At 34.9% G+C, this 13,261-nt stretch overlaps 1 protein-coding gene across 1 annotated transcript in view; it reads right to left on the bottom strand.

The window, feature by feature from the left end:
• Positions 1-13,261, bottom strand: part of LOC135206805 (mucin-2-like) — a 36,103-nt gene that overhangs the window by 20,758 nt on the left and 2,084 nt on the right. Inside the window, exons 2-3 of the mRNA XM_064238295.1 lie at positions 9,474-9,538; positions 563-693 (exon numbers count right to left, since the gene is read on the bottom strand). Of these exons, the coding sequence (XP_064094365.1) occupies positions 563-693; positions 9,474-9,538 (196 nt within the window). The remainder of the gene's footprint in view (positions 1-562; positions 694-9,473; positions 9,539-13,261) is intronic.

The raw sequence follows: 13,261 nt of genomic DNA, 5'->3' as shown, positions 1-13,261 counted from the left end.
CCTACCCTTCGAGTATTTGTAATGTACCCCCCTTCACTTTGTATAACGTGGAAAACAAAACCAGCCATTAAAAACATTACGTCCTGTATATTTGCAAGTATTGTAGAGAAGGGAAATAAATATACAACTCTCCTGAAATAATGAATAATATTGTAAACAAGGAATTCTCTAAAAAAAGAATAGGCATTCTTTATAATTATTTACCTCTGGCTACGCAGTAAATTTTCAGGGTCATGGTATTGAGCCACAAAAAACAAAATATGTTATTATTACATCTGCTGCATAGGGAGTCAATGAAATGGCTGAAACTGTTTTGCATTAACTATCCTAGTTGGCCGAGGAACAGTTTTTGCTTAAGCACATTGAAGGTCGGCATTTAACATTCATTCGAGAGTCATGGGGAGCGAGTACTCCTTGGCAGACCCAGGGGATACGCGTACCCCAGGTTGAAAACCCCTGCTACAGAGAATCAAACGGAAACGGACGAACCTTTCAAAACGATGAGGTGATGATGACGTGAATTCATAAGTTCGGTATACAAAGCATCAAAATGACTACTCACGTGGTATGGCGTAGAAATTCACCAAGAGATAGCCCCCGCAAATTTGGCAAGGATTCCCAGCACAATGGACATTACACTTTCCTTCAATGATTGGGACTCCATCGAGGCCATTGGTACAGGCGCAATAACTTCTGTTAGGATATAACAAGAGCAACGATAAAGTAATTGAAAGGAGCACGAATGTGATGCATCTACCAGGTTGTACTTTGTAAAAGTAAGTGCTAACAGTTTTGCAGATATAATATTAAGTTTAGAGAGGGTCACATATCTCATTTTGGCATTTGCTTAATATATTAGGTTGGTCCTTTGGATCTCAGCTGTGCGTAGGCCGCGTTGTCCTTAAGGAAGAAATGCAATGTTGTCCTTTTTTACTGATAGTAATTCATTGTATTTATACCAGTTGTAAGTGTCCGTAGGACGGATTCTGATGGTTATAATGACTTTTACAACACATTTATCATCTTTATACGTTTCCGCCAATAAATTACTGACGTCAGCGCTTGCTTTTCATTAGTGCTGACGTTGTTGTTGTGACATGGGTCTATAATCTGGTGACCTTAATTAACGGTATTGTTTGGAGAGCAATTATCCAGCAATTGCTGGCAACCCACTTACGTTCTTAACTGGTAATGTTTAATATTTTACTACTAAAATACATATAACTATCATGCTTCAGAATGAGACTTTCCATAATTCATTTTTCATTTTTCGCCTGTTTGATGTAAATATGTAACTACTCTGAAATTCTGACTTAGTATTTTTTTTTAAATAACATTCTTTGTCAATAACCGGAAATCCCTTGATAAAACTAGTACTACAAGACAGGAAATCTATCATTGGTACATGTATTTGGAACTAGCTGATTTATGAAATTTATTACCAAGACTTTGTGGTCTGTAAAAGTTCATTTGCATAAAGCTATGCTAAATGAGGCAAACATATTTATCGCCATTAAGCTGTCACATTAAATGCGGGTAAACAGGAGCTTATTTAAGGTCTCCGGAACCGCCAGAGTAAATATTGACAAAACAAACGCCGTTAAAACCTTTCATATACGCATGATTTCATTGCCTTGGCTAAGAGTTGTGAAGGCAATTTTTACATGTGCAAAGCGGTTAGTTGCTTGACTCACATATGTACGTTCAGTGGCGTAGCCAGGTTTTTTTATTTTTTTCTTTTTTGTTTTTTTCTTTTAAATTGGGGGGTGGCCAAAAAATTAAAACTGGCAAGAGTTTGATACATCAGATGAGTCATGGAAAATGTGATTTTCTTTCCAATGAATTTGACTTATCTGTTTGTTCTTTTACTCGATTCTTTATTTTAAGTTTTGGTATAGAATCTCTCCTGGAAAAATTAACTAGAACGTTAACATCAACTTGGCATATGGGCCATTGCCTCAACCCTAATTGACAATATATAACTATTATTCTTCCCTGGAATGATCAGAAAAGAGTTAAGTTTTGTATGAGGGTTTTTCTCGCTTTATGAGAACTTGACTCGCCGGATCTGAAGTTAATTCTTGGTGTAAACAATAGCTTCCCATTGCCCGGGAGATTGCTTCATTAGGAATTACTCGTGTGACGAACCTTTGAAATTGAGAATATTTCAATAAAGGCTGGCTTTCAGGAGATAAATATTTTGCATGCTCAGAATTTTACATGCCAGCGATCTCTTTGATCATCAGCCTATGTTTCAGTTTCTCTTTTTATCTATCTCTTTTGTCAAGTTCACTGTGGTTATTTGCATGCAGAGATATGCACAGGAAGCAGGATGGCATTTTAAGCCTTCAACCTCCTCTTCGTTATTCGGAAAATTCACCCACACAAACACACAATATAAAACAAGTTATTAGGAAAATCCCTTAACGGATTATCTTACTAACATGCTGATGCAGTTATTTGAAATCATTTTGCGGTACATCGGGCCCTAATAACTTATCCTTTATTATATCAGGATGCTTAGCGGCCTAGTAGGAGCTCTGCCTCCGTCCCGGGATGCGTCCCGGGAAGGCATCCCCTAGTAGAGATGCCCTTGCTTACTATGGGAAGGCATTACTGAAGGAGGGGTTGGAGACCCTTCTAAAGGGATGCCCTGTTGTCAGGCCCTCCTGGGAAGACAGCCCTAGAGGGGGATCTCCCTTCTCGGATGCTCTGGCTCCCTCTAGAAAGGCGTCTCAGGGGCAAGGGCTAGAGGACCTCCTCTAGGGATGCCTTCAATTTCTTGGGTTCCATCACTGGGGTTAGGCTCTCATATGAGGACCTTTCCCGTCTTGGCCGGAGCCTTTCCACCCTCCTGTAAAGGGAGCTCTGAATGAGGGACTCCATTTTGGGAATGTTTCGCCTCCCTCTGTGATGGTATCCCTAGAGGTGGGGCTATAGGCCTTCCTTAAGGGATTCCATGCCTTAGAAGCCTTACCCTAGAGGTGAGGCTATAGGGCTTCCTCAAGGGATTCCATGCCTTAGGAGCCTAACCCTAGAGGTGGGGCTATAGCCTTTCCTCAAGGGATTCTTCGCCTTAGGAGCCTTACCCTAGAGGTGGGGCTATAGGCCTTCCTCAAGGGATTCTTCGCCTTTGGAGCCTTACCCTAGAGGTGGGGCTATAGGCCTTCCTCAAGGATTCTTCGCCTTAGGAGCCTTGCCCTAGAGGTGGGGCTATAGGCCTTCCTCAAGTGATTCCTCGCCTTGGGAGCCTTACCCTAGAGGTGGGGGCTATAGGGCTTCCTCAAAGGATTCCTTGCCTTAGGAGCCTTACCCTAGAGGTGGGGCTATAGGCCTTCCTTAAGGGATTCCTTGCCTTAGGAGCCTTACCCTAGAGGTGGGGCTATAGGCCTTCCTTAAGGGATTCCTTGCCTTAGGGACATTACCCTAGAGGTGGGGCTATAGGCCTTCCTTAAGGGATTCCTTGCCTTAGGAGCCTTACCCTAGAGGTGGGGCTATAGGCCTTCCTTAAGGGATTCCTTGCCATAGGGACATTACCCTAGAGGTGGGGCTATAGGCCTTCCTCAAGGGATTCCTTGCCCTAGGAGCCTCGACTTCAACTTTAGGCTGGGAAGATTCTTTTTGGGAATTTTCCCAGCCTGGTAGGAGCCCTTTAAGGATGTTGGTTCCCCTCCAGGGGTGGCCTGGCTCCCTCTTAGAAGACACTCAAACGGATGCCTTCCCCAGGAAACCTTGACCACCACTCCCAAGGTGCGGCTCACCTCTAGGTAAGCTTCCCAACCTGGCAGGAGCCCTGTCTCTCTCCTGGTAAGGCTCCTCAGAGGAGGTTCTCGCTGCTAGGGGTGCCTTGGCTCTCTCTGCAAAGGCATCTTCGGAGTAGGGACTGGATACACTCCTCAAGGGATCCTATCATAGTAAGTGTTCTCAAATGTGAAATAACTATACTCTGTTTTTTTCCATCTGTCCACCTGTCTGTGGTGTTTGCGTATGGTAACACTGCGTCATGGGCTTTAGATAGTTACGCTGTGTAAGTTTTAGGTAAATAAAAGGATATCTGGGTGTACATTTGCAACTGAAAAGTGTTTTAATAATTTACTGTATGCGAATTACACCGTTAATATTCTAAATAGGATATAGTTATTATTGTTGACTGTAACTATCTAAAGCCCGGTACGCAGTGTTACCATACGCAAACACCACAGGTGGGTGGACAGATGGAAAAAAAACCGAGTATAGCCATATGATACTATTCTGATCTTACTAACTATTTCAGCAAGTTTTCCATGAGAACTCACCCGTATTCTGGTGCAGCGTAGAGGTAGTTTGCAAGGGCACATTTGTACATACAGTGAGCAATAGAATTCGGGCTGATGAAGAAATAATAAGGTATAATCCTCTTGCCCCTGCTGGTGACTTCCAGGCAAGTACCATCCGGGGGCACTACACACGAAGCTTGGAAAAATGAACAAAATGCAGAATCAGTGTTGGACTTTACTGACCATATAATCATTATCTCACACTCTATGATCTTTGCTGATGCTATTCAAATTCCAGTTCATATTCAGTTTTATTCATATTAATACAAATAGCAAACATATACCAAAAATATGGAAATATAAGTAGTTGTATAGAGGTTAATTTGAAATCGGTATTGATTAAGCATCTCTTCCGGATGGTGATAAACTGAAGAATGGCCGCATTACGCGAGACCGAGAAGCTCGATGAAATAAGTGTCAGATTTATCCATTTTAAAATAGTAGAGAGTGAAAAGAGGTGAGAAATATACTTTAGGAGCGAATTACGTAATACTGCAGCTTGTAGAATGCAAATTCCTTTCATGATTCTTTTCAAGAATATAGCATTACACTCTACTGAACGTAGTCTTTGAATCAGTGGTTCCCAAACTTATAAACTTTTTTCTGTCATTTCCCCCTGCACCCAGTTCAGCCATCCAGATTTCCCCCTTCATGTGTATGAGGGAAAGAGTAGTTAAAACACACTGACTATTTACTCATTCATTTTTCAAACGTACAAATATACTGATAAACATCTAGTTACAGAGTAAAGTAGATAGAGGGTGGTTAGTAACAAATAAAAGGACTTTTGTTTGGTCTTCTACTTTAAAAAATCCATCTGATATTTTTTTTAGTTAGTAGGTAGTGTAATTATTTCCCCCCGCTGGTACCTTCAAATTTCCCCCCAAGGGGAAGTTTCCCCCAGTTTGGGAACCACTGCTTTAAATGATACCACAACACTTTCAGTTTGATTTGCTACTTTTGAGTTTCGTTATATATATATATATATATATATATATATATATATATATATACACATATATATGTATATATATATATATATATATATATGTGTGTGTGTGTGTGTGTGTATAAAGAGTCTGTGTGTTTACATTTATCAATATTTCCAAACCTCATACTTAGTCTAATTTGCAACTTTTGAGATTCGTTTTATATATATATATATATAATATATATATATATATATATATATATATATATATATATATTATATATATATGATATAGATATATATATATATATATATATATATCTATATATATAGCTATATACATATATAGATATATAGATATATATATATATATATAGATATATATATATATATATATATATATATATATATATATATATATATATATATAATATATATATCTATATATATATATATATATATATATATATATATATATATATATATATATAGACAGATATATAATTATATATATATTATATATATACTATATATATATATATATATATATATATATATATATATATATATATATATATGTCTGTGTGTTTATATTTATCAACTTCATACTTAGTGTCTTTGCAATACTGTTTCATATCTCGCCTCCCCTTTGACTAGGAATTCCAACCCTAACTTATCACAAAAATGTCAATTTCAACTGATATACAGTAAGTATGGTAAAATAACAACATTAATTATTTATTGCCGCGACATGAATGCTCTTGCCAGTCATTGTTAATGATAATAAATAACTTCAGCATAAATTCACAGCCAGAAACAAAACGAAAACGAAACTGCGTAACTGGAATGTCTATATCGACGACGTTCTTTGAAAAAAAAAAAAGAAAAAGCTGCTTTTATAATTAATTTCTTGATCTACTCTGTCTTCGCAATGGACTATTGACAAAAAATTAATTCAAAGGTAATGGGGGGGTGGAGTTCATATGTGACTGAGGCGGCTGGTAAAGAAGGTATAAAAAAAGGATATATACAATTAATCACGACCTCACTTGAAAGACTTTGCAAACAACGGTGATTTGTCAGTGTTCCCGTGTGGGAGGTATGTATACGTCATCTACAATGTTTACCTTCATGATTCGAGCGGGATTGCTACTTCTCGAATCGCCATATGGCTGTCCTGTTTACTTTCCTCTTTTTTTCTTTCTTTCTTTCCAGCAGCAACAATATCTTGGAAGGAAGTGGATATATATATATATATATATATATATATATATATATATATATATATATATATATATCTTCGTTAATTTCAAATTCGTACTCCTTTTTAGAAACAGAAAATGAAGCTAAGCAGAATTCTTTGTGGGCGGCGATTGGCATTTATCGAGAAATCATAGCGAAATGGATTGGAGCATATATGTATATAAATAGTCTATAAGTAATATATTATATATTATATATTATAATGTAATAGCTTTACACATTACTAAGGCTGATAAATCCAATAGTTTAGTAGTTCTGGACAAAACTGACTACATATCACGCATGCATACTTTACTAGAAGATGAAATAACTTACAAAAAACTCGCAAAAAATCCGTTGGACCAAATAATAAAAAACTTTAATATCAATATCAAACAAATTCTTAAAGATAAAAAAGAACTTTTGTGTAAGTTAACTGTAAAGTGTCCCTCATTACCTTCTTTATATGGCCTAGTCAAAACTCATAAGAAAAACAAACCTATGCGCCTAATTATTAGTACTGTAGGATCAATTGCTTATAAACTATCTAAATATCTTACTAAATTGTTATCCCCGCTACTAGGAACTGTATCTAATTCACACATCCGGAATTCTCTTGATCTCGTGAACAAATTAAATAACATTGTACTAAACCCTAGCGATATCTTTGTCATTTTTGATGTATGTTCTTTGTTTACAGAAGTCCCTATTGACTCTGTGCTAGAATATTTAAGTAATGAACTTGTACTGCATGAATTGCTTATGTCCGTTAGTCACATAATTTCATTGATTAAGTTATGTATTTGTGATTGCAGATTTATTTTTAGTGGAGAATATTACCAACAAATATTTGGTATAGCCATGGGTAACCCTTTATCACCTCTCCTTTCAAACTTATATATGGAATTTTTTGAAAGACAACACCTCCCGAATATCACACTTGTCGCCTTAAAATGGTACAGATATGTAGATGACATCTTAGTAGTCTTACCTGCTGGTATCGATGTAAATGATTTATTGTCTAAATTGAATAATTTATTGCCATCCATAAAATTCACTATTGAAATTGAAAATAACAATATCATCCCTTTCCTAGATGTATTAATACATAGAGAATCTTTCCAATGTAAATTTAGTATTTATAGAAAACCCACAAATAACTTAACATAAGTACATTTTTATTCTGTCCACCATCTTAATATTAAAATTTAAATTTTTTCTTCTATGTTCCTACGTGCTTTGCGTATCATGAGTCCACAATATCTTGACCAAGAAATAGAATACATAAAAAAGATAGGAAATGATCTCTGCTACCCATCTCATTTAATTGATTTATGTTATCAAACAGCTCACAAAAAGTTTTATAGTGTTGCTATTAATGAAAAAGAAATGCCTAGAAATGTACTTAGCTTACCGTACTTTCGTGGATTTGAAACCATAAAATTAATATTTAAATCGTTTAATGTTAATGTAGTGTTCTCTTATAACAATACCATTAAATATATGCTAATTAAGAATAGTCCCGTAACAAATAACAACATCATTTACAAAATTCCTTGTAAGGATTGCCCATCGTTTTACGTTGGTCAGTCAAGTAAAAATTTATGTGTATGAATTAAGCAGCATATGTATTCAGTTAGAACAGCCCAGACTTCAAATGCACTGTTTATCCATCTGAGTGAAAAATCTCATTGTATTAATTGGGGTGATACCTCTATAATTGCTAGATCTAATGATTATGTTTCAAGAAATTTACTGGAATCAGCAATTATACAAATCACTAATAAAAACAACCTAAATCTTAGTCCGGGAATGTACCATTTGGACCCGTATATTTGTAAAATGTTTATGAAGGACCTTAAAATAAATGAACTACTAATAAATTAGTCCCACGTGTATATAGTTATTAATTCTCTCTCTCTCTCTCTCTCTCTCTCTCTCTCTCTTGCTCGATATTCTCTCTCCCTCTCTCTCTTGCTCGATATATTCTTTTTTTTTTCGTCTTTTCATTAATAATTTTTTGGGGGAACATTTTAGTAAATTTCATGATAATAAGTTGTATGTGCCTCCTTTTTTTTTCAAAATGTATTGTTTTCTGGATGAATCATCTGTGACCGCCGTGTGATATCCTCCAAGGTGTGGCTGCTAAAAATTCGCTATACTGACCTCAGCGTTCCTCGTTTCTGTAGGGTGAAATCGACCTTATTGCTAATCTTGGTGTGTCAGTTTGGATATTAAGCCTACTTTGACTATGTTTTTCCTCTGTAAGATCAGTTGTGCCTGAGTAAAGGGTCGCACTAGACCGAAAGTGCTTGGCTATCTCGCTTTTCATTTTTTTTCCTTTGTGGCAAAAACCTTTATTTATACATAGCATCACGTTTTCTGTACTTCGTGATCAAGTTATTCATATATATATATATAATATATATATATATATATATTATATATATATATATATATATATATGTATGTATATATATATATATATATATATATATTTAGATAGATAGATAGTTGGAGCATATATATAGTTATATGTATATAATATTACATATATAATATATATATGTATTATATAATAAGTATATATATATAATATATATAATATATATAGATTATATATATATAGAATATTATAATATATATATCTATATATATATATATGATCTGTATATATAATTTATATATATATATATATATCTATATATATATATATATATATATATATATATATATATATATATATATATATATATATATCCTATATATATATATATATATATAATATATATATATATATATATAGAGAGAGAGAGAGAGAGAGAGAGAGAGAGAGAGAGAGAAAAGTAATCATCACATTGTTTTTCATTAAACGTTAGTACAACTATGTTGCACATATAAATAACGTTGCTTATCAGTGACTTCAAGGTCTGAACTATCGTCTCTTCTGCATGACAATGAAAACACTTACTTATTAGACCTACCTTGTGTTAGGAGTAAACCCAACCAAACCAAACGACACAGCCACACAACGTCTTTCTGACCCATTCTGAAAAAGAGGAAAAAATCGAATTAGAATTATTTATTTGTGTCCTTATACAAACTGTTACTTTACCCAAAGTCTAAAGAGAGATCTCGACCGTATCTATGCTTTAACTGCAGTGTATTTGGTCTTGTATCTTCAACTTACATTCGGATGATAAAAGAAAGATTACAACATAGAAATGCCACTGAGATTATGTATTCAAATCCCGGATGAAGTGTCTGAAATAAGAACAAGGCAATAAGTAATCCATAATAACCTAATGAGGTGATTTAGCATTATTCTGTATAGTGGAATTATTTCAATTCCAAAGTCTTTTGTTACATCTCTTGTGTGCTGAAGCTAACACGGAACTATTTCTAAATGCATCAGACGTTCTGGTTTCCACGTGCTCTTTCTGATTTAAAAAAAAATACTCTCTTTACCTTGTTTGTGATTCTACAATTCAATATTGTATAAAATGCCAGAAACATTAACGTTGAGAATCTCGAAAGTGATGAAAATCAGGGGTAAGAGGTGTTATCCCTTTTCACAATAACTGCAAAAGTATTTTCTTTTATTTATCCCTGTTAATGAAATGTTTTTGGATAACATAGGTTCAAGTAGAAATAAATACAATCAGGATTTCAGATGATAAATCCTTACAAGAAAGATTATCCCTTTGCTGACAGTCCACGTCTCGATCTGATGAAGAACCGAATAAGCAGAAAATGCGGTTGAATGACCTGAACGGTCTGGTTATTCTAAATAATTATTGAAATTATTTAGCCCTGCCGCAGAGGAAAAGTGGCAATCATTCCTGTTTGAGAGAAAAAAAGGTGCAACCATTCCTGTTTGAGAGAAAAAAAAGTGGCAGTCATTCCTATTTGCGAGAAAAAGTGGCAATCATTCCTGATTGAGAAAAAAGTGGCAACCATTCCTGTTTGAGAGACAAAAGTGGCAATCATTTCTGATTGAGAAAAAAATGGGTAACCATTCCTGATTCAAAAAAAAGTGGCAACCATTCCTCTTTGAGGAAAAAAGTGGCAATCATTTTTGTTCACGAGAAAAAAGTGGCAATCATTCCTGCTTGTGGAAAAAATGGGGAACCATTCCTGATTAAGAAAAAAAGTGGCAATCATTCCTGATTGAGATAAAAAGTGTGGCAACCATTCCTGTTTGAGAGACAAAAGTGGCAATCATTCCTGATTGAGAAAAAAATGGGCAAACATTCCTGATTAAGAAAAAAAGTGGCAATCATTCCTGTTTGCGAGAAAAAAAGTGGCAACCATTCCTGTGTGAGAGAGAAAAAGTGGCAATCTTTCCTGTTTGAGAAAAAATGGGCAACCATCCCTGATTGAGAAAAAAGTGGAAATCCTTCCTGTTTGAGGAAAAAAAGTGGCAACCATTCCTGTTTGAGATTAAAAGTGGCAATCATTTCCATTCGAGAAAAAAGTGGCAATCATTCCTGTCTAAGAAAAAAAGTGGCAATAATTCCTGTTTGAGAAAAAAAAGTGGCAATCATTCCCATTTGAGAAAAAGTGGCAATCATTCCTGTTTGAGAAAAAAAGGGGCAATCCTTCCTGTTTGAGAAAAAAAGTGGCAATCATTCCTGTTTGAGAGAAAAAAGTGGCAACCATTCCTGTTTGAGAAAAAAAGTGGCAACCATTTCTGTTTGAGAAAAAAAGTGGCAACCATTTCTGTTTGAGAAAAAAAGTGGCAACCATTCCAGACTGAGGAGAAAAGTTTATATTGGCTTTGTTTCAGTTTAACTGTTCTAGTTTTTGTCTAAACCAGGTTCAAAAGAGTACTCTATTAATCCTGTTCTAAACGACGGTAAGACGTCCAAAGTAAAGATGGCGGCTAGGGAGCACTCTGATAAATTGACAAGTTGTCTTTTTATCCTAGTACATATGAATCTCTGCTTACTTTTTTATATTTTGGTTCCAAAGTCGTGTTACTACTTGAATTTAAGATACAAGAATGCTTTCATCACAAATTCGAACAATGTTTATCAGTTAATTTCGTTTTCTATTCACCAAATTTCTCGAGACGTGATTCAAATGACAACTCGAGCACGTATTATAAAATACTAGAGAGGGGAAAAAAACACAGCTATTCACGATCTAATTTCAAACTCAATCCAACGAAAGTCAAGCTCTCAGTAACAAACAAACGACAGATGTCCTACTGAAATAAAGAAGAAGAAGAAGAAGACACCTCAGGTAAAACTTGTTAGGCTTAAGAGAGACAGTACTGACCTAGGCTTAAAGTACCACCTCACCTGCGTTCCTCAGCGGACTCCGGCCTGGAATGAATCTTTGGAACTACTGAAACTTCGCCTGGATTCCATCGATTCAATCTACTCTTTGACTCCGTGACCTTTCGAACGTTCCCGTTCTCCGTATCCTAAGATTGAAGTCTTTGGTGCTCAATGTGGCAGTGTCTTGATAAGTTTATTTGTATAAATTTTAACACGTTAATGATTTTTAAAATTTATTAATGACGTCTGAAAAGCGTGAAAATTCATGATAGAGAGAGAGAGAGAGAGAGGGTTGGGGGTGGGGTGGGGAACAGCTATAATTTGATTTCAGTACACCTGCAAAATTGGCGTGAATTCTTTTACTGTGTGTGTATTTATGCTAGGCACCAGGTTTTTTTTATGGAATAGTTTACTTCTCATGTAGAATTTATGCAGAAATTTACTGATATATATATATATATATATATATATATATATATATATAATATATATATATATATATATATATATGACTGGTGAAAATGTTCTCTTGCAACAAAATTCCATCTAATAAAAGGAGCCCATAAAAAAACACTAAAATATAGAGAGAAAATACTAAATATATTTCAGAGACTGCTGTCTCTCTCTTCAGGTAGATGAATGAGAAATGCTACAGAAAAGGTGGTATTTATACCAAGAGATCCAGTTAAGATCACTCCCATTGATAATCCTTCTCTAATCGCTTAAGAGGATTAAAGGATTATCAGTGGGAGTGACCTAAACTGGTCTTAACTGTGGATGGATCTCTTGGTATAAATACCACCTTTTCTGTAACTTACCTCAATCATCTACCTGAAGAGAGAGAGCAGTCTCTGAAATATAGTATTTTCTCTGTATATTTTGGCGTTTTTATGGGCTCCTTTTATTTAGATATATATAAATTATAACTATCTATCCCTAAATAGAATTGGCTATTGAGTTACTTTATATCTATAGATAAAAATATCTATACTTCATATCTTTTAGACCTTAATTGAACTTTTCATTCTATGCATCTGATATAAAGGTCATATGGGACCACATACAAACATAGACTCAACATAGAATCTATATGAAATGCCAATTTAATTAATAAAAAAAAATACAAAAAATACCTCCAATTTTCTGCAAGTTTTTCGGGATAAGTTCGTAAGACCTCTGTTCTTTTCTGTCCTACCTGCGATCCACTTCAGTCGTTTGTCTGTCAGGTTCTTAATTCAATTCACAATTTAGGCGAATAGAATCAATGTGGATTTTAAATTAACCTGACCATACAGCTCAGCCTTGTTTGGGAATCAAACTTGGGTTATAATAAACGGAAATAGTAAAACAAAGGTTAATTCAATAAACTCAGTTACATTATTTTTAAAACCAACAATTTTCCCTTTTGTGTGTGGATACATAACCTCATAAAGTCCATATGGTTATATAACGCAAAAGTCCCTACATGGAATTTTTCATATCTCGTT

This window comes from Macrobrachium nipponense, chromosome 31 (assembly GCF_015104395.2).
Source record: "Macrobrachium nipponense isolate FS-2020 chromosome 31, ASM1510439v2, whole genome shotgun sequence".
Taxonomy (NCBI): domain Eukaryota; kingdom Metazoa; phylum Arthropoda; class Malacostraca; order Decapoda; family Palaemonidae; genus Macrobrachium; species Macrobrachium nipponense.
This window is presented reverse-complemented; position numbering and strand designations above follow the sequence as displayed.